This window comes from Salvelinus fontinalis, chromosome 3, assembly GCF_029448725.1.
Source record: "Salvelinus fontinalis isolate EN_2023a chromosome 3, ASM2944872v1, whole genome shotgun sequence".
In the NCBI taxonomy this organism is placed as follows: Eukaryota; Metazoa; Chordata; class Actinopteri; order Salmoniformes; family Salmonidae; genus Salvelinus; species Salvelinus fontinalis.
This window is the reverse complement of record NC_074667.1, coordinates 58,295,988-58,317,959: the sequence shown is the minus strand read 5'-3', so window position 1 is coordinate 58,317,959 and position 21,972 is coordinate 58,295,988. Positions and strand designations below refer to the sequence as shown.

Here is a 21,972-nt window from a genome sequence, read left to right as displayed (position 1 = left end):
TAAACGGAGGGAGGGTGTTGTGCATCTAGGAAATAACAGAAACGGATAAATAATAATTTCAAGGTAAATACACAATTTTTACTGTGATCTCTTAAAACATTTGTATTTTCCCCCCCAAAAAAGTAACCTTGGGTAAACTGATTATACCCACCTGAGATCCATACTCGATGACTACTGTGGCGTCCCCCCTATGTTAAGATTGGATGAACCCATTTTACCCCTTCATGACTTCCTGTGGCAACTGGAGACCAATGAACGTTTTGTCTAGAAGGGATACAGCTTTTGTCAAATTAAATGTTCGTGGCAGCAGGTTAGGAGAATTAGGGGAAAGGGTAAAGGTTAGTTATAATACCAAAAAATTATAATTGACGCCAATTTCACAAAAGCTGTATCCCATCTAGACAAGATCAGGGAACAAGCGTCACCAACATTCCGGATAGGAATTCCAGGCTGCTGGCCCGCTCTCCATGTTGTTAGCCATAGCAACATGCATCACGGGAGGGAAGAAAGCACCTCAAATGGCTCGTTTGTTGAAATGACACTGTACACACTTGGGGCGCTAGTAATGTCTACAAGACACCCCTGGACGTCCCACTTCTGACACCCCAATGCATTGTAGCGAACAGCGGGAGCATTGCACCAACATGAATTAGAACCAAGATTGCCCGACCACAATGCGCAAGCCACAACCCCAAGAGATATTTATAATGGGCTTAAACGGCTGGGGTCGCGTAACATGAATCCAAAACAAACACAGGAGGCAACTATTAATTAAAACCCCTCAGTTCGCCAACACAAAAACAACCAACCATTAGGGTCACGTACAAACATTTTTAGTAGTCGATTGCGCTTTTACTTTGCATTGTTGGAATGTGAATGTTTGGTGTGGGTTCCTTTCATTATTTGCACAGGCAATATAGTTAATCTACATATGAGCTAGAAAACATTTGACAAGTGGCATGAGAATAGGTTAAGAACAAGACATCTCAAACGGCTTTTTATTACATTTTCAATAACAGTACATTTTAGTACAGTATCTTGATCCAGCTCACTGTGGAACACCAAGGCTGTTTACACAGGCAGCCCAATTCTGTTATTTTTTCCCCATTTGGATTTTTGACCAATCAGATCAACACGTGTCAATAATTGGGCAAAAGATCAGAATTGGGCTGCCTGTGTAAACGCAGGACAAAAGATTGAAATAAAATACAAAAATGTGAAAAGGGTGCAGAGCTCCATCTTATCAATGGAAGGAGAAAAGGAAATCCATCTCAATTGAATTGCAATTCATTTTTACTTGTGGCCACACACAAATACATCACATGTATTATACATCACAGAAAGTGAAAAATGTCAACTATTAAAGAAAGTGCTTCTGTACAGTGGAGAATTTTTATTTCTGCCATTCAGATGTTATGACTTAAGACCAAGAAAACAAATGACAAAATGTTTAAGTATGGGCATACATCGAAGAACATGTTTGTTCCATTGGGTGTGAACATTTAAAGGAGGTTAATCAAAAACAAGGTTCACACAATCATTCTACTATGAATTATTTTAAAAAATGGCATTAGAACTGGTACGATATTTCACATGGAGTCTGCAGTCAATATGAATTCCATTCTTCACTTTCAATTACTCTGGTGCATAGCTTTGCCAGTGTAAGTACATATGCAGTGTGTAGCCAAAATAAAATAGTTAACAGGTTACACCTTATGAACAAGACAGATGGACTTGGATCTTTGCATCGTGGAAAGCAATTCTACAGCATGCACGCTTAAATTAACCCATGGCAGACAAAACAAACTGTAAAATTTCAGATAATTATTTTCAGACATTGATTTGTACATTTCATTCACAGAATAGCAACTGCCGTTTCAAGCACAGGAAAGGTGTCTGTTAGTCAGGCGGTCTTTCACTAAGTGGACACTTTAAAAAAAAAAATAATAATCCCCATCCATTCAACTAAATCCAGCCCCAGCAATCACAAAACCCACCCTAAAACCCTATTCCCTACCCCACCCAAATAAAACAGAGTTAAGGGGTTAACTGAAATTAAGTTACTCATGAACTACTTTTGTATTGAAATTAGCATTCATCACAATTTACAGCATTTGCTTAGTTAACACAGTATTAGTTCAAGCACATTTTATTTTTGTGCAAAAAAAGCTGTGATGAAACAAAAATAGCTAGCATATAAATACATCATTGACGTTTTCTGAACGCAGCTCCTGTAATCTGGTGAATATTTTACTTTCATGCTTTCTGCATGTTTTATTTTGTCTCATCTTTCTTACATGATTAAATTGGATTAATATGACAAGCTTTATTTTAAAAGAAAACCTGACAAACGAAAGCAACTGAATGAAACTAAAACCAGAGAATAGAATTCTTTAAAAAAAGAAAGTAAAATAATTTGTACAATTATGCTCAAACATTTGCTTTCAAGACATACATTTGCATGGGATGATAGTGTTTTCTCATTCAAGGTAAAATAAAAGGGTCCAAGAAGGAATGCACAAGTTTTTGATTTGATACCACAGGAAATCTTCTTTTTAACTAGGTGACAAACAATTGTGCTCTTCTTGTGTAGGAAAGGCATTGGTTTCCCTTAGTTTGTGGTGTCCAAGTCAGTTTAAAACAGTGTTGAAGAAGATGCTATGAAATTTAACATTCTCAAGTTGTTGTAATGGTCTTCCAGTCAACTTTGGAGTTCAAAATGACATCTGAAGAAGAAAAGTAAGAATGAGTCGGGGTTCACTTATACTGAACAATGAACACACTGTATACAGCTGTTGTTCCAGAAGTAGCTAAAAGGCATAGCTTTACAGCAATACAAAAAGGGCAAAGCACCTTCAGGTTTCAATTCCAAATCTTGAGAAAACTGTCCCAGGATCCTGTTGCAACTGCCATGCCATCGTCGGTGACTCCCAGGCAGCTAACACGGTTGTCATGTCCAGCCAACACACCTAAAACAGAACCATAATATTAGTCTCAGGACTGTGCTGGGAATGATGCAATTTCATTTTGCTGACATTATAAATTAGTTAAAATTAGCTTGAAACATTTGTTGGGAGTTATTTTGAATTTCACATTTCCAGGACAGGTTGCATTTGACTAATACGTGTACAATTTAAAACTTAGAAACATGCTTGGTGTGCAATAGTGTTGTCACGATACCAGAATTTTGACTTTAATACCGATAGCTTCCAGGTTTAGTATCACAATACTCAATACCAAGACAACAAAAAAAGGCACATTAGCCAAAGTCACAGGATGGCACTTGGAGACAAACGCAGCTACTGCTCTGTTCAATTGGGCATATTTATTTAACTAGGCAAGTCAGTTAAGAACAAATTCTTATTTACAATGATGGCCTATTCCTTCCTCCCCGTTGGGGAATTGAACCCCGGTCTCCCGCATGACAAGCAGGGACACACACCACTATACTAAAGAGAAGGTGTCTTGAGTTCAATATTCAATTAGACATTTTGTTTGTCAACATTTTTCAGGGACAGCCACGTATGCATTAATGAATGTATCAATCAATTTGACTTTGTTTTTACCAGTAACTACATAATGGTAGTCATTTATTTGAATGGTAAATCTCTATTGATAAACTTGGTAAATCAAGATGTAGCCTGGACGTATTCACAATACTGGTGAATGCATTTTCAATAGGAGTGTGTACGTGCATTGAGTTAAGCTTGTTTTGGCTGATTTCAGGGAGTGACAATCTGATTCCCTTCCATTTGAGTATTAGTGCCTTCAGAAAATATTCACACCCCTTGACTTTTTCCAAATGTTGTGTTACAACCTGAATTTAAAATGGACTAAATTGAGATTGAGGTGTAGGCCAGTGACAATGTCAATGTCTCATCCTACACCTCAATGTCAAATTGGAATTAGATTTGTAAAAATGTCTACAACTCAATTAAAAATGAAAAGCTTTCTACATGCTGTGTTGCATTATTTAAGTGTGTTAACTTCTGTGCAGCATGAGTGTGGAGCTGACGTGATGCAGCCCAGACTCCCAGTGCAGCATGAGTGGGGAGCTGACATGATGCAGCCCAGACACCCAGTGCAGCATGAGTGGGGAGCTGACATGATGCAGCCCAGACTCCCAGTGCAGCATGAGTGGGGAGCTAACATGATGCAGCCCAGACTCCCAGTGCAGCATGAGTGGGGAGCTAACATGATGCAGCCCAGACACCCAGTGCAGCATGAGTGGGGAGCTAACATGATGCAGCCCAGACACCCAGTGCAGCATGAGTGGGGAGCTAACATGATGCAGCCCAGACACCCAGTGCAGCATGAGTGGGGAGCTGACATGATGCAGCCCAGACTCCCAGTGCAGCATGAGTGGGGAGCTGACATGATGCAGCCCAGACTCCCAGTGCAGCATGAGTCGGGAGCTAACATGATGCAGCCCAGACTCCCAGTGCAGCATGAGTGGGGAGCTAACATGATGCAGCCCAGACTCCCAGTGCAGCATGAGTGGGGAGCTAACATGATGCAGCCCAGACTCCCAGTGCAGCATGAGTGGGGAGCTAACATGATGCAGCCCAGACACCCAGTGCAGCATGAGTGGGGAGCTAACATGATGCAGCCCAGACACCCAGTGCAGCATGAGTGGGGAGCTAACATGATGCAGCCCAGACACCCAGTGCCGCATGAGTGGGGAGCTGACATGATGCAGCCCAGACTCCCAGTACAGCATGAGTCGGGAGCTAACATGATGCAGCCCAGACTCCCAGTGCAGCATGAGTGGGGAGCTGACATGATGCAGCCCAGCCTACCAGACAGTGGAGTGGTTCCTCAGGACAGGCTAGCTAGCACTAAGTAAAGCTAGGCATACGTTAGACAACAAAAATATTGACATCGTGGAACAACTCATTTATGCAAATTATCTGGATAATCTTTTCATCCTGTCGTCTGCTACCGGTGTGCTCACATTAAGACTTATCTTGACCCGCCCTGTGAATTCTATATATGTTGTGGCGCCGTGGCATTTACCCCCCTACGCTGTGGCTGTAGCCAAGAATGAGCCGAGCAACAGAGAACGAGTTGCACAAGTCCAAATTCTGGCATGTCAGAAAAATAAAACCCGGGACAGAAGATGCCGCTCAGGAGTGCAAGACTTATAAATCACACTTTTCACCCGCTCACATTATGCGACCTACAACATCTTGAGCGGAGCACACAAATGACCTGGGATTCCAGAAATTCGGCATAGATACGAAATCGTTGCAAAATCGCAGTTTAAGCTTCCAGAGTGGCGCAGTGGTTTAAGGCACTGCATTGCAGTGCTAGCTGTGCCACTGGAGATTCTGGGTTCGAGTCCAGGCTGTCGCAGCCGACCGCGACCGGGAGACCCATGGGGCAGCACACAATTGGCCCAGTGTCGTCCAGGTTAGGGGAGGTTTTGGCCGGCAGGGATGTCCTTGTCCCATCGCGCGCTAGCGACTCCTGTGGCAGGCCAGACTTAGTGCACGCTGACACAGTCGCCAAGTGTACGGTGTTTCCTCCGACACATTGGTGCGTCTGGCTTCTGGGTTAAGTGGGCATTGTGTCAAGAAGTAGTGCGGCTTGGTTGGGTTTCGGAGGATGCACAGCTCTCAACCGTCGCCTCTCCCAAGTCCGTATGGGTGTTGCAGTGATGAGACCAGACTAACTACCAATTGGATACAACAAAATTGGGGAGATTTTTTTTTATTGCGGTTTAAAATCGTGTAATGTATGGCCAGCTTGACTGGACCAGGCAAGAGGCTCATGCTATAAAGGGGGCATTGGCTGATGCAGTACGTGACATTAAGAACCAATTATATAAAAACGTATAATACCGAACCGTTTTCATGTTGTAGTATCGAAAAAGTACAGAAGTTTTGGTATACCGTGTGACGAGACGTCTCTGGGGTGTTATCAATGACTCACCAGCACGGTCAGCCTTCAGTGTGTCCCACACGTTGCAGTTGAAGTCGTCATATCCAGCTAGGAGGAGACGGCCACTCTTGGAGAAAGCAACAGAGGTGATGCCACAAATGATGTTGTCATGCGAGTAGCACATCAGCTCCTGGTCGGCACGAAGATCGAAGAGTCTGCAGGTGGCGTCGTCAGAGCCCGTACAAAAGGCATTGCCATTGGGGAAGAACTGTAAAGCACAGATTATACAGCAATTACTGAGCAAATAACTGACGATATTTTAATTAAAATTTGTATCTCAAAAACATTTTTTTTTTCAATCAAACTGAATTGTGTAAATTGAGATTATATTTCATGATTTGAGGACCACATTGGAAATAAGTGTTTTTACAGTTTGATTGGTCATCCTCTGGGTTTCTTGTACTTTTAAATACTGTTCTTAAAACGTACAAATTGCTTAACCTAAAATAAAGATTGATCAATGTAAAATGCCCTAATAGGCAATACGTGTGCATAGATATCTTTAAATATGCCCTTACACATATGGCATTGATGTCAGACTCATGCCCAGTGAAGGTCTGTCTGCACATGCCCTCTCTGACGTCCCAGAGTTTGGCCGAGGCATCACAAGCACCTGATACAAATAGCCTAGTGTCAGGAGCCAATGAGAGGCTCATGACGTCACCACTGTGACCAGCAAATGTGGTTGTCTGCTGGCCAGTCTCAATATCCCAAAGGGCACTGTAAAAACAACATCTGGTTAAAACAAGAGGCATGAGTTTCTATACAAATTCAATTCACATTTAATACATTTTAGGAAAATGAACAATGTTGTAGTATTGGAAATAGACTGAGCAGCATCCTTACAGGACACTGAGTAATTCCTTTACTTACCAGGTGGTGTCTCCAGAGCTTGTAATAATCTGGTTGTCATCAACGAAGCGACAGCAGGACAGATAACCTGGAAATTAGATTTAATTTGTGCATTACTAAAAATAAATCTGAAACCCAGAAATGTTCCCATAGTGTGTTTTAAGTAGCAGAAAATGTGAAAGATTTCATAAGAAAACAAATAAAACATGCCAAACAGAAAACGTAGTCTCTCTACCCGTGTGTCCAGCGAGCTCCCGGCTCACACGTACATTCCCCTCACGTGTCTTCAGGTTGTAAATAGAGCAGATGTTGTCCAGACCTCCACAGGCCACGTAGTTTCCTGAAGGTGCATATGAGCAGGTCATGACCCAGGAAGAACGCAGGGGAATGGCATGGACCTGCAAGGAGTTGGTGGATAAAAAACATGAAACCTTTGCACACCTGAAGTAATGATCTCTTATTACAGATGTGTAGGTGAATAAAAAAACTAAAGTAGAATGTTTGAAGGGACAGAACGCAATGCCTATAATTGCAATGGAAACGTTGTAGTCATTCTCTAAACAGAGCTACGGAAGTTGAGCTACTGAAGTCTGACCTTGTTAGTGGTATAGCTGTCCCAAATGATGAGTTTACCATCTTGGGAAGCACTGACCAAGAGCCTGTGAGAAAGAGCAGAAACATAAGGTCATGGAATTACAGTTCCCGTTTAAGAAATTGTAACCAATTTTTAAAAAATCAAACTATTACTAGCTAAAACTCAATATGGAATAGAAAAGCAAACTAAAAGTAATTTATTAAGACTGCCTTGCCTTGTAACTTGGGGCCAAATCTAAGCAATGACAATCTAGCAACAACGCATGCTTAGTCATAACACCTACTTACATTTCCCACTATATCATGTGGAATCATATAATAACCAATTCATGCCAAGGGTGATACAATTATATACCATGCCAACTTTTAAATTTGACAACTGGAATCATTCAACTATTTGTCATTGCAAAAACTCCAAAAAGCAAGCAAGTTTTTTTTTGTTTTGTAGTATAGACCAAATGGAAATGACCCTCCTAGCTTGTGAAAGACACTATAAAAATTACACTTGGGTTTACCTGGAATCAGTGCCCCAATGCATGGCATAGATCTTAGCCAAATGCCCCCTCAGTGTTCTTCTTGTGCGCATCTGAATACGGCCAACAGGATCAATATTGGCTGTGATCTGCAAAACACAGTTACATAAAGCCATCAATAGCAGATTGCATTGAATGTTTTGCATATCCCTAGTTAAAGATGTACTATGCAGAAATCACTCTGCAATTTTATGGTTGTTAAAATTGTAAGTTTGCCTAATTTCAGTTTATGACAAAACAAGCATCATTGCACCATATAAACCGCTGTTAAATATATTTTCCATAACCAAAAATATTGTATTTTCCTCTGTTTGAAGCTGCTGTACAAAATCGAAAGTACAAGACGCAAAAACAAAACTGAACTTTTACCTGTGATAGCGTGGCATCGGCGCATGCTTTCCTGGCATCCTGCAAAAGTAAGATGACAATTAAACCATCACACAAATTTAACAACCAAACACTGTCAGAAGATTATGTAGCTTTATGACACTGTTGAGACTTGATTATGAGCGCAGAGACAATTCAATTATTTCTGAAATACGCAATTTCTCTAGGTTTTAAACAATTGCTCCTGCCCATTGATGGTAGATGGAGGGATAAACACTCACTCTGATCTGGTTTTTGAGCTGCTCAGCCTCCTGGCGTAACTGGTCCAGTTCACTCATTTTGCCCTGCTAGTAGGTCTGTCTCGCTCCAGCTGCTGGGACAGTCGTTAATCTGAAAGAGGAAGAAAGAAGAGCCTCAGTAATCAGGTTTCCAGCCAACCTTTTAATGCGAACAAAGTACGTTGGCAAAAATATTAAATTACGACAGGCCTGGAGCAAATGTTGGTAAACACTCCAAATGTCGACAATACAAAATTAAGGTAGTCAAGGCGGGATCCTTAATTGTCGATAAAATGAATTATGAGAAATGGCGATGAAATGCCTTTATGCACAAATATTGATATAATAACCATCAAATCGAAGTAAACTTGGGAGTTATGCCCCACTACGGTATGGTCCTCCCACTACGACTCAGGAAAGAATGCAGTTTTATTAGGCTACAGATTAAATAAATTATGAACTTCACAGGGTGCTGAAAGTGAATGCGGTATATGATGTTCCTTTCCAATAAATATCGAGGGTCTTATTCTGGAGACATGATCAATGCTTGGCGGCCTTTTGAAAAAGGTATCTATTTTGTCCATAATCTCATCATGTAGGCTATCCTACCCGCACTGTACCTGCCAGCTAAAGCACACGTGCCAAGACCAGAGTGGGCACATTCTCAATATAACGCAATTTACATTTTCCCCAAAACCATCAGTAGAATTGAAAATGCGATGGAAACCCATGAAAATCTGTTGCTAGATTGCTTGTCACTCATACACATTATGTAACCAACTGATCATGTTTTCCCCTCGTTGAGCTGTGAAAGCATTGAAATGGCATAATTTAGACAAACAAAGCTAGATGTTCTGTTACTAAAGGCTGTTTGTTCCAGAAAACAAAACATACGATACATAAAAATCACCTGTCATTCAAGGATAGGCCTAACACCTTGATCAGAACGACAGCGCCATTACATCAATACAGCGTAATAGATTCTGCAGTCAAACTTCTCATTGTGTACAGTGCATTCGGAAAGTATTTAGACTCCTTGACTTTTTCCACATTACAGCCTTATTCTATAATGGATTAAATAAAACAATTCTCAATCTACTCTCACACAATACCCCACCCAGGGGTTTTGAAATGGTTTTGAAATGTTTGCAAATTTATAAAAAATAAAAACCAAAAGAAATAAAGTATTTTACATAGGTATTCAGATCCTTTGATAGGAGAATTGAATTTGAGCTCAGATGCAGCCTGTTCTCATTTATCATTCTTGAGACGTTTCTAAAACTAGATTGGAGTCCACCTGTGATAAATTCAATTGATTGGACATGATTGGGAAAGGCACAGAGAAAAAACCAAGCCATGAGGTCGAAGGGATTGTCCATAGAGCTGCAAGGAAGGATTGTGTCGAGGCACCAACCTGGGGAAGGGTACCGAAAATATCTGCAGCATTGAAGGTCCTCCAGAACACAGTGGCTTCCATCATTCTTAAATGGATGAAGTTTGGAACCACCAAGACTCTTCCTGGAGCTGGCTGCCCAGCCAAACAGGGGAGAAGGGCCTTGGTCAAGGAGGTGATCAAGAACCCGATGGTCACTCAGACAAAGCTCCTCTGTGGAGATGGGAGAACCTTCCAGAAGGACAACCATCTCTGCAGCACTCCACCAATCAGGCCTTTATGGTAGAGTGGCCAGACGGAAGCCACTCCTACATAAGATGCACGACAGCCCGCTTGGAGTTTGCCAAAAGGAACTTAAAGGACTCTCAGACCATGAGAAACAAGATTCCCTGGTCTGATGAAACCAAGATTTAACTTTTTGGCCTGAATGCCAAGTGTCACGTCTGGAGGAAACCAGGCACCGCTCATCACCTGGCCAATACCATCCCTACGGTGAAGCATGGTGTTGGCAGCATCATGCTGTGGGAGTGTTTTTCAGCAGTAGGGACTGGGAGACTAGTCAGGATTGAGGGAAAGATTAACAGAGCAAAGTATAGCGAGATCCTTGATAAAAACCTGCTCCAGAGCGCTCAGAACCTCAGACTGGGGCGAAGGTTCACCTTCCAACAGCACAACGACCCTAAGCAGACAGCCAAGACAACGCAGGAATGGCTTCGGGACAAGTCTCTGAATGTCCTTGAGTGGCCCAGCCAGAGCCCGGACTTGAATCCGAACGAACATCTCTGGAGAGACCTGAAAAAACCTGTGCAGAGACACTCCCCAAACAACCTGACTGAGCTTGAGAGGATCTGTAGAGAAGAATAGGAGAAACAACCCAAATACAGGTATGCCAAGTTTGTAGGCTGTAAAGACTCGAGGCACAAAGTAAATGGTCTGAATACTTATGTAAAATGTAAAGTTTATATTTTTAATACATTTGTAAAAATGTATAACCGGTTTCTGCTTTGTCATTATGAGGTACTGTGGGGAAAAATACCATTTAAAAATACTATTGATTACGTTCCGAATGCACTGTATGTAATCCAACATTTAAGTGGAAATTTGTGCAACAAAACATTCACCCTTTTCTACCATTTCTGTCAAATTTACACATACAATTTGACGCATGCGTTGGATAAATCCAATGTATGCACCACACAAAACACACTGCAACGCAATGCTGCAAGGCAAATGCAGAATTCCATTGGAAATGAATGTACTTCTAATGTACCAACATGCAATGACGCTGTCGGTCTGATCAAGGTGCAAGTCTTTAGTAAAGAAATAGGCTAATGACACGTTTGCATAGATGGACATTGTCCTGTTCAAAGAACTCTCTCAACCAGAAAACGGATTTTCGGAACTAGTAACTACTTTCCTTCCACAGAGAAACGCTGTGCAGTCATTAAACGAAAAAAATTGCGTCAGGGGGAGAAGGCTGTGACACCGTTGCTTTGGCTAGTGCAGGCCCACCCTCTCATAGCCTACAGAACAGTACTTCTGTTGGCTTGGCCAGTAGAGCAGGCCCATACACTCATATCCTACATTAGAGCGCCTCTCCTGCCCTCACACAACTCTGCTACTGACTCACAGTCCTATCTTCTCACCTCAATGTCATAATCCCGAGACACACTTAATTTAGCCTCTCCTAACAAATCCTGTTGACATGACTGGCCAGATGATCAGAAAAACAGCCATCCTGCTGACCCCAATCCACTGGTTGATGCTCACTAGATCAGCCAACAGTGCTAAGTGATCAATAAACCATTTATAGCGATACAGGCAGATCTGATCACACTTGTCCGGGCAACCTAAACACATAATTTAGCCCAAACAGCAGCCTAAAGCACCGATCTTCCTATTAGTCAAATAATACCGAACATGGTCAGAGAAAACAGGTCATTTTCAAAACACATTTGATTTATTTAACAGACGCTCTTATCCAGAGCAATTAGGCTTAAGTGCCTTGCTCAAGGGGAGAGATTTTTTTTTACATAGTTGGCTCGGGGATTCTAACCAGAGACCTTTCGATTACTGGGCTTACGCTCTTAACTGCTAGGATAACATTCTATTGTGAAAATGAGAGATTATCCACACACCACCATTGTGAAAGGTACCAGTAATACAGGAAACAGCCTTGACCTCACATTCGCAGAAGACTGGATTAGCACATTTGGATATGAATGAAACATAAGGATTATAATTAAAACCTTCGGTTTTAGCACCAGTTCTTCTTCCTAGCTAACCCCATCACCTTACTTCACGTATTTCACTCTGTACAGTCAAAGTGTTTGAGTGCTAGACTGAGGATCTTCTCTAAACTGAGCAACTCACACTCAAGGTCCTCTGATAAAAATATCACTGTTAATACCATGACTACTTCCCATCCACATCCATCCTTAAGACAGAGGGAAAAAAATTGTTGAATTAACCTTATAGCATGAGAAAAGTGAGTAACAAAATCAGGAGGGAGACACTAGGACTAGACTTCAGTATAACACACTAATTACTGTGGCATCAGAATGTGGGACGTAGAATGACAACGTTAATCATGGAGAGGATAATATGTAATTAAACTAAAAATTCTGCACTGGCATTTGTTCAAACACCTAATTCATTGAGTTTGATGTTGAGTCTTGGTTATAAGTTACTTGGAGTCAATGTAGGCACAATTCAGAAGATGCTCAAACCTAAACATAGGACTCAGTCACAGTTCATCCCTACACGACCTCAGGGTAAGAAAACAAAGAACAAATTCTGCAATGTGGGTGAACTAGATGCTCTCAGAGTCTGTCCATAATCCCTTACTGTAAGAAGTTCCTCTGCCCCTCATTTCTCCAAGCGCCTGATCGGAATCAGCTGACTGCATGATAAACAGGGAGTGGTGGCAAATAGCCTGGAGGTGTGGCTTACTGACTGCTCTGAGGTCTCTTGAGGGCAGCCGGAGTCTGCTGCTCAACATAAATGTTTTCATAATGTTTTTGTTTCCACGCAGGCATACAAATTCACCTTTCAGAGCAGGATCTCTCTCAGTAGTGTTCAGGGTTATTTTAGTTTTACATTGATACATTTTCCATATTTCAGATGTTTCTATTGCCTTTTCCAACAAAAAAAAATTGGAAGAAATGGCAAACGTGCATAAAGATGGCAGAATTCAGATATAAAGTCATTGTTTAAGCACCATCCATCGAGTTTTTAAACTACAGCACACGATATGGTTTGGTTTTCCAAATTGCCGGCGTCTTGAAGCTAAAATTGGGATCATGTATACTCTACTAATGGCTAGGGCTGTTGCGGTGACTGTATTATCGACACACCGGCAGTCATGAGTGAAATTCTAAGTGACCATTGAGTCACGGTAATCTCCTCATGCACAAAAATTACATACCTTATCAAAACAGTATGCGCTTTAAAAAAAAAACTCACCTCACTGATCAATTTGAAGAAAGAATTTCAACAACCGGTTGAAACTGAGTGGAAAACATGGTTGTTGTGGATGTTGTTTCACAGTTTACGCAAAGAAATGGACAGTGCTCTCTAAGGTGATGAATAATTCACACCCATATATATATATTAGTACCAGTCAAAAGTTTGGACACCTACTCATTCAAGGGTTTCTTTATTTTTAGTATTTTCTACATCGTAGAATAAGAGTTAAGACATCAAAACTATGAAAAAACACATGGAATCATGTAGCAACCAAAAAGTGTTTAACACATCAATATATTTTATGTGTTAAACACTTTGCCAAAGCCACCCTTTGCCTTGATGACAGCTTTGCACACTCTTGGCATTCTCTCAACCAGCATTCTCTTCAACAGTATTGAAGGAGTTCCCACATACGCAGAGCACTTCTTGGCTGCTTTTCCTTCACTCTGCGGTCCAACTCATCCCAAACCATCTCAATTGGGTTGAGGTCAGGTGATTGTGGAGGCCAGGTCATCTGATGCAGCACTCCATCACTCTCCTTCTTGGTCAAATAGCCCTTACACAGCCCGGAGATGTGTTTTGTCTCAGTGTCCTGTTGAAAACCAAATGACAGTCTCAAGTGCAATCCAGATGGGATGGCGTGTCGCTGCAGAATGCTGTGGTAGCCATGCTGGTTAAGTGTGCCTAGAACCCTAAATAAATCAGTGTCACAAGCAAAACACCCCCACACCACCTCCTATCTTCACGGTGGGAACCACACATGCGGAGAGCATCCGTTCACCTACTTTGCGTCTCACAAAGACCGCGGTTGGAACCAAAAATCTCAATTTGGACTCAGACCAAAAGGACAGATTTCCACCGGTTTAATGTGCATTGGTCGTATTTCTTGGCCCAAGCAAGTCTCTTCTTCTTACTGGTGTCTTTTAGTAGTGGTTTCTTTGCAGCAATTTGACCGTGAAGGCCTGATTCACGCATTCTCCTCTGAACAGTTGATGTTGAGATTTATTTGGGTTGCAATTTCTGAGGCTGGTAACACTAATGAAAATATATTAAGCATTCTAGTACAGTTAAACAGTTGAAACAAAGTGCCATGTTCATTTGTTCAGTTAGGAACAGATTGTTTAATAACTTTTAAATTAGAAAAATTACAAACCCACGAATGTACTTTCACACAACAGATATTCACAGAAATATTTTAGCTGCCCCGCATTACAAAGGTGGTGAAGTTGTCAGTGTTCCTTCTTACTATCCAATCTTGACTGTATGGAGAAACTTAAAAATGCTTTGAAATAAATATTGGTTGAAACTAAAATGCAGTTAATCATTTTAGCTTTAACTGCTTGAAAACAATGACTGTCTCTAGGCTGTCAAACTGCATAACTTACTTTTAAAATGTGCTCAACTTACTTGACTAGTAAAATGCGAGCAAATTTACAACACATCTCATCTTTCATTTAAGAAATAAATTTGTTTCAAATGTAATTAAAATCTTGACCTATACCATCCAAGAATAAACAGAAAAGCCATTGGTATTAGTCAATTTTTTTTTCAGTGACGAAATGGCTGTGTTACAATATGACTGCCCATTTACAATTTTAACAGTTGGTGGAGGTTTTTCTTCAAATAAGACCTGCTCGGCTTTGTCACAAGAGTAATTACTTTTTCGTCTACAATGTGTGAAGATGCACTGAAAAGGCACTCACTGTCCATACTAGTACAGGGAGCACCAAGATTCTGAATACAACATATTGCATTATTCTTGCATTCCAAAGGATCATTAGGAATAGATCAACATTGGCTAATGTTGGCCGATGTAGTAACAGAAAATGACAATACAAAGCGTCTCTCTAATGGAGACACACACTGACCAAAAAGTTATTATTTTGTTGGCATCTACATATGTCCCCATTACAAGTAAAACATAATCAAAACCTATTCACTTACTTGCTGTGCTGTTTCGTTGTTCATTTGTTTAGTCGTTTCTTCTCAACCAGGATTTCATCATACATGTCAAGCAGTGAAGTTTCAGCTCTGTCTGTCCATGGCCTCTTCTGTCGTGGGTCCTCTTCTTCGGTGCGCACTGTCACTGTGTCCATTTCCATCTTGTCCAGCTGTGTCTAACATTTCACAAACCCCGTTTCGTGTCTCCATCGAAGCAGCGGTCCTTGTACCTAGCATCGAGCATGGTGGCGACATAGTAGAGGCTCAGAGAGAATGCCACAGAATCACTTGTTCACAGCCTCTAATAGAGTACTTTTGCAAGTTTTAACCCCACGGCCTGTGTTGGCAGTTTTGTTGAGCAGGCGTTTCAATGCCATGAGAGGGTATCACGTCTGCAGCAGACGCAGTTGATGAGCTTATTTCGCGAGTCAGTTGTTTGAATGGAGCTAGGAGTGTGTTCATGTCAATGAAAGTCCACTGGTTTGTACTGATTGTTGCAGGTAACTCAGTCGGCTGCGTACACGCCAAGCACTCGTTTTTGTTCCAGCAGGCTCTCCATGTAAAAAGTACTGTTCCATCTGGTGGAAACATCTTAAGCCTTTTCATTTTCACTCCAAGCTGCTCCTGTACTGCTTGCAGGCGGATGTATGCTAGCTGCGAGTGTTTAAAATGAACAACTATCTTCCTACCCGTTTCCACTGTGTCAGATATCCTGCGTTGGGCCAAAACACCTTAATTCACAGCCAGTTGCTGGCGATTCCGCATTCTTCCAAAGCCTTTGTCATGTTACGTGCATTAACACGTTCTTGGGGATTTTCCAAGTTTCAAACATGTTCTCAAATGCCATTGAAATGGCTGTAGTGGTATGAGAACAAGCACATTCTTGAGCTTGCAATACGGCTTTCCTCAGTACGAAATCCTTGTTGACCCAATCGGCTATGAAAAGCCAACTGACATTTATTCCTGATTATTATTTGACCATGCTTGTCACTTATGAACATTTTGGCCATGTTCTTTTATAATCTCCACCCGGCACAGCCAGAAGAGGACTGGCCACCCCTCATAGCCTGGTTCCTCTCTGGGTTTCTTCCTAGGTTTTGGCCTTTCTAGGGAGTTTTTCCTAGCCACCGTGCTTCTACACCTGCATTGCTTGCGGTTTGGTGTTTTAGGCTGGGTTTCTGTACAGCACTTCGAGATATTAGCTGATGTACGAAGGGCTATATAAAATAAACTTGATTTGATTTGACCCACTGTGCTGTAAGACTCAGCATGCTCATGGGTCTGACATCGCTGGTCCAAATGTCAGTCATGAAGCTAATCTCAGTAACGCCCATAGCAAGTAGCTCACGGATGTGTGTTTCAACAATACTGTGTAACTCTGGTAGGGCAACATCTGAAAAAAAGCACTTACTTGGTAGTGTGCACCAGGGCTCGACCAGTCGGCAAAAGCCAACATCATCCACGACAGAGAATGGTTGATTGTCAAGGGCAATTAATTCCATTATCTTGGCGTTAATGGATTTCGCCTTTGAGTTGTCTCGCTGAAATTCTATTTCAAATGACTGCTCGCCTTGAACTTGTTTAGTTGTTGGAAGTGCGCACTTCGTTTTTTTCTGGTTTTGTTCTAAGTAGTCACTGAACATCTGGGGATGACGCATTATCAAATCAGTAATTAGGTTTGTGGTTTTGAAAGATTTCACTTTCTCCCCTCTGGAAATAATAGCAGCACAAACGTTGCATATGACCTTTTTGTTATCTTCCTTTGAAACTTCCAGATAGATCCACACAGTAGACTTTGTGGGCTAGGTTAGGAATTCTGTGTTGCACGTGTAACTCTGTATTTTGTGGCATCATTACGTCATCTACCTATGTTACAGGTATGCACGTCAGCTTTGACATCGGCGTTATACATAGACCCGATGCTGACATTTTTAGCTAATATCATCCGATTTCGATATGCTTACCGATATATTTTGCATCCCTAATGTATGTATGTATGTATGCATGCATGTATGTATGTATGTATGCATGCATGTATGTATACACACAAACGAACCCAAGCTTGAAAAATAGAAAAAAGATTTAAAAATGATTGTGCGTGTAGCATAGTCTACAGCATATTATGCAGGCAGAATTGTATTTATTTTTAAAACTTTGGTACATAATTGGTCTTGCATAAATTAAACCAATTCCGAGTTGGCCTACAATTAGTGACTTTGTATTTGGTTTTAAATAGCCTGGTAATAGGGCATTTTTATCTTTTCATAATTAATAGGTTGACATTACCTTTAGGTACAGAATATGGAATATCTCGCCACCGTGCATTTCCATCTCCTCCCTGCATACCTTTCAAGCACGCAGAGAGAGGGGCTATCAACAGTTTAATGAAATATGTTTCATTGTGAAAACGTATTACTATCAATGATCCCAAACAGATTTCACTTGGTTTCCTAAATTAAGCACTGTGTAGCTGCAGGAACAGGGTTGGAGACCCCACGGTACAGAGTTTGGAAGAAATATCCCCTGTGCTGCGGAGAGATCCTGCATGCTCCTCAAACAGCGGTTGATGTGTGGAATGAAATAACCAGAATAGCCTACCCAACATGAGTGAAAAACAAAACAGCAGAAAGTGTCCTACATTCGCTATTCGAGTACATACGGATGACATCTTCTCCTGCCCCTGTTCCTGCACATTTGATCATGTGCAATTCTAGTAATATTAGTAAAGACAAGATTCAATTGAGAATAGTTTGATGGGTTAAAGTATAATCACTTGACGAGAGAGCAGCGTTTGCAGCAACAGAGCGCAAGCTTTTTTTGAGACTTTCTCAAATCATCAATAGCCAATAGTTGCATCATGCAGCCCATACATCTTTTGATATTCAAGGCATCCTAAATGTTTATTATTCACAACTAAAGTTGTCAAATTACTCTAAATCTAGCGTGTAGGACCTGTTTAAAAATGATCACTTTTACACTCAATATGCTTCTGAATGGGAAAATATCCAAGTTCAATTATATTAGTCTTACTATAAAATAATGGCACAGGACTTAAGAATATTTTGTCTGCTAAATAAACAAGCCTATGCATGGCACACTGCCAGAAACTGTAGACCAACTCATTCTCTTCTGAAATACATTTTCTTCACATCATGTTTGTTTAGACCTGCCTAAAATAAATACATTGGTTTATTATGTAAATTCAACTGATTCATTAGACTTGTGTAGATGTTTCAAAGGCGCGCAATAGTGGCTTGCTCAACGTATTTATGTTAATTAACGAAAAATTACCATGAGACCGGCAGTCTTTTGCATGACAATACCTGGCTGACAAAATGTCATGACCACCACAGCCCTACCAATGGCCATACAAGTGTAGCGGAGAGCAATATCAGTGCAACAAATGTCATATGGCTAAAGCTGGATCATAGAAAAGACCATAACCAGCACTATCACTGACCAAGCCGGTAATCCTAAAAGCTCAAATCCACAGACAGTAAATATTTAATCCAATCTATGCCCACTAACAGGAAAACAGCTGGCAAGAGCTCACACCATAGTCGGAAATCAGTTTTCCACTCTGAAAAAAGCATGTCTGGTTAGTCTCTACGACAACATGCTTACAAGTAGCCTTAAAGACATTGGCGACTACTACGTAGTTAACCCTTCCCGTAACTTCTAAACTTAACGCCTAGCTAACGTTAGCCACCTATTACTTCTTGCAAATTCGTAGCATATATTAACTGTAACATATATGAAATGGGTGAGGGACATAAACAAATTATACATACCGTACGAAACATAACATATATTAAATGAGTGTCTCTGATTTACGTACAGAATGATACAAAATGCTGAGACCTGGTTGGATATTAAGCTTGAAACGCTCCTGTCCTGATGTAATTTGACTGCAGCGGGAAAAGTTGTTGTGCTCAAATATAGTGGTACAAATAATTTGCTTGCATCCCATTAGCACTATTTGCATCCAATTTGAATGTCACCTGGAAATAAACTGATGAATCACTCTCCGTTGGGATTCAGATGTGGCTACAATATTTGTTTGAACAATTCAAGCTCAATGTAGATACAATGCTGCAAATGCAAGAACTCCCCCGCTCATCTCTTCCAGATGTCTGTCATTTACATAGAAAAACTAAATAGCTGGCTTGAAAGATGATGTAAAAGTTATGGTAGCTACCACTACCAAAACAGTTACACTGACCACCTAAGAAGCCTCAACCGATGGCATGCTAATTAATGTCTTGCATCGATGGAAACATGAGACTGAGGCAGCAAACGCCATCTTGTTCTCGGCCGCTGTTTATAGGCCTAGCTACTAGGGTTGAAGAAGCGAAGCTAACTAGACACGTAGATAGATTTACTTTCATGCTATGTCACGTGTGAAAATAATGTGCAATCCCAGTATTTAATATAACATGCGAAAAGGCCGAGATGTAGTTATATCTCAATTTCCATTATCAGAATGTATGTCTCAACGATTTCTAACCACATAACCCTGCTCAATAGCAGTGACCTCAATTCTAGCTACTAGACAGCAGCCCAACTTCACTCTCCGACAACGGACGTCGGGGGTTATCAGAAAGAGGGGGCAGACAAACAGAAAAGACCCACCCACCCAAAGGGAATATAACACACTGATCCAGCATTCCTATCGTTTCGCCCCCGTGCTAGGCGTGTGCTAAATTACTCCAGCAACTAGCTAAGGAGTTAGCTGGCTAGTGTTGGCGAAGAAAATCCAATTAATTACCTACTTAACTAGAAGTAGCCATGTCGTTAAAGCCATCAGTAGCCGTTTAATTTGATGTAAACCACAAGAGCCAAGTAAAGCAATTGTGCTACCGTTAAAGTGGGGGATATGTAAATGGTACAAATTGTTTATTTACCAGCTAGCAGTTAGCTAACGTTTGTGCTTTTTAACATCAATCCAGCTAACTTTAGTTAGCAAACTAGCTAACGTTAGTGTTTAACAGACATCTAGTTAACTAGCTAACGTTAACTGAATTTATAACTACGTTAGCTATCTAGGTTGTAGATTGGCAAAAATGGTCATACCAAAACGGCATATCTAACAATGCCTCAACTTATTTTAAACACATCCAATTATGAGTAGTGCCCAAGATAAAGGACTAGCAATGGACAAGTCAGATAACTAACGTTAGCTAGTTATCACTTGCATTTTAGGCCACAGTCGTCCATCTCAAAGATGTTAGCTACCCAGCTAACAAGTCCGCTTTTAATAAACAAGTTAAATATGGTTGTTTTGAATGCAGTTTAAATGAAAGGGGTATTGAGGCACGGTTAATATTTTTATGGAAAAAATTAAGCTAGCTGGACAACATTGCTGTAGCTAACTAAACGCAGCGGTCTACCTCGGCTAGTTAGGTACCTAACCAAATTAGCTAGCTAACGTTAGTTGGTTAATGACTGGTCCAAGAAAGTGTTAGCTGTCCACTTCTCATGAATTGGACAAGGTCCAACCCGTCCCCTGCAAAACCAGGCAGGAAATATAGCTAGGTAGTTACCGTAGGTACGTTGACAATATATACGAGTATTTCAATATACATGCTGAAATTAGGATCGATATAGCCAGCCGAGTTAGTTATCTAACATTAGAACTAGTCTGCAGCAGCTGGAAAGTAGCTAAAGTTGTCTATGCCAACGTTACCCCACCCCGGACAGTAACCTAAACTAGCTAATCCAACGTTACCAAATCGGCCAACAATTACACAATCATTTTATTGCTTTCCAAATGTGCGACATTGCACCGTGACCGTCCTACCTTTTTCTCAGTTGGCGTTGGCTTGTGTTTATTTAGCATTGACTGGAAAATGTAACGGTGTAGTTATTCCTCCAATCCACGCATCAACGAACAGCTAGTTTACAAACTAGCTAGCTTTCAGAGGAGCAACCCTTTCCAAACGTAACCAGGCTGGCCAGTAAGCTTTTTCAACAACCTGGACCAACCGGGGGGGGTAAAAAAAAATCACACCACTCCCTGCTGATGACGGGACACAGATCCCTGCTGCAAACTGACAATCTCAATAATCAATTTTCACTACTGTCTGTTCCCGATGTATATTTCATTTAGAAGCCACTGCCCCTTTGGCCGCCCTAAACTCTTTCTCGGTACTACTCAGTCACTACTTCACCCGGCAATCAAACGGCGAGATGGGCGCGGTAACCCTGCAATAAACTATGGGAAACCCCACGCTCTGCAGCAACGCTCGCATAAACACAAAATTAGATTGAGCATTCGTTTAGAGAAAAAAAACAATATAGGCCAATAATCAGTGCAAAATATCTAATTAATTGTCCAATTAATTAATCTAGGTATATTATGGGTTTACAGTACTTCATAAAGTGTATTCTACTACAGCTATAATGACTCTGAGGACAGCGTCATTTTTTTAAACTTAAGTTGACTGCATCAGTTTGCGTGTTTATCCCAAGAGCCCACTACAGTTGTGCGTGCCTGTCTGTCTGTCTGTGTGCCCAAATGAATCCAATACAATGAGTTTTGGGGTAATGTAAGAAATTGTAATAGAGACTGGAAACTAGTAATAACTACATTTCAACATAAGCCATATTTTATACAAAAATACACATACTCCTCATTTCTCTT

At 41.0% G+C, this 21,972-nt stretch overlaps 1 protein-coding gene across 1 annotated transcript; it reads right to left on the bottom strand.

The window, feature by feature from the left end:
• Positions 1-966: 966 nt before the first annotated feature.
• LOC129851190 (guanine nucleotide-binding protein G(I)/G(S)/G(T) subunit beta-1-like) lies at positions 967-21,538 on the bottom strand. Its single transcript, XM_055917560.1, has 11 exons — positions 21,130-21,538; positions 8,531-8,639; positions 8,292-8,330; positions 7,905-8,011; positions 7,391-7,454; positions 7,031-7,193; positions 6,817-6,883; positions 6,462-6,663; positions 5,935-6,151; positions 2,854-2,969; positions 967-2,726 (listed from the first exon to the last, which is right to left on the bottom strand). Exons 2-10 carry the CDS (start codon positions 8,585-8,587, stop codon positions 2,863-2,865), a joined length of 1,023 nt encoding a protein of 340 aa, XP_055773535.1. The 5' UTR covers positions 8,588-8,639; positions 21,130-21,538; the 3' UTR covers positions 967-2,726; positions 2,854-2,862.
• Positions 21,539-21,972: the final 434 nt, after the last annotated feature.

Coding starts and splice junctions, on each gene's coding strand:
- LOC129851190 (XM_055917560.1), bottom strand. CDS start 8,587: ATGAGTGAACTGGACCAGTTACGCCAGGAGGCTGAGCAGCTCAAAAAC. Junction 7,194..7,390: donor ACAGCTATACCACTAACAAG/GTCAGACTTCAG, acceptor AACTCCTTGCAG/GTCCATGCCATTCCCCTGCG. Junction 2,970..5,934: donor ACTGAAGGCTGACCGTGCTG/GTGAGTCATTGA, acceptor GTTCTGTTTTAG/GTGTGTTGGCTGGACATGAC.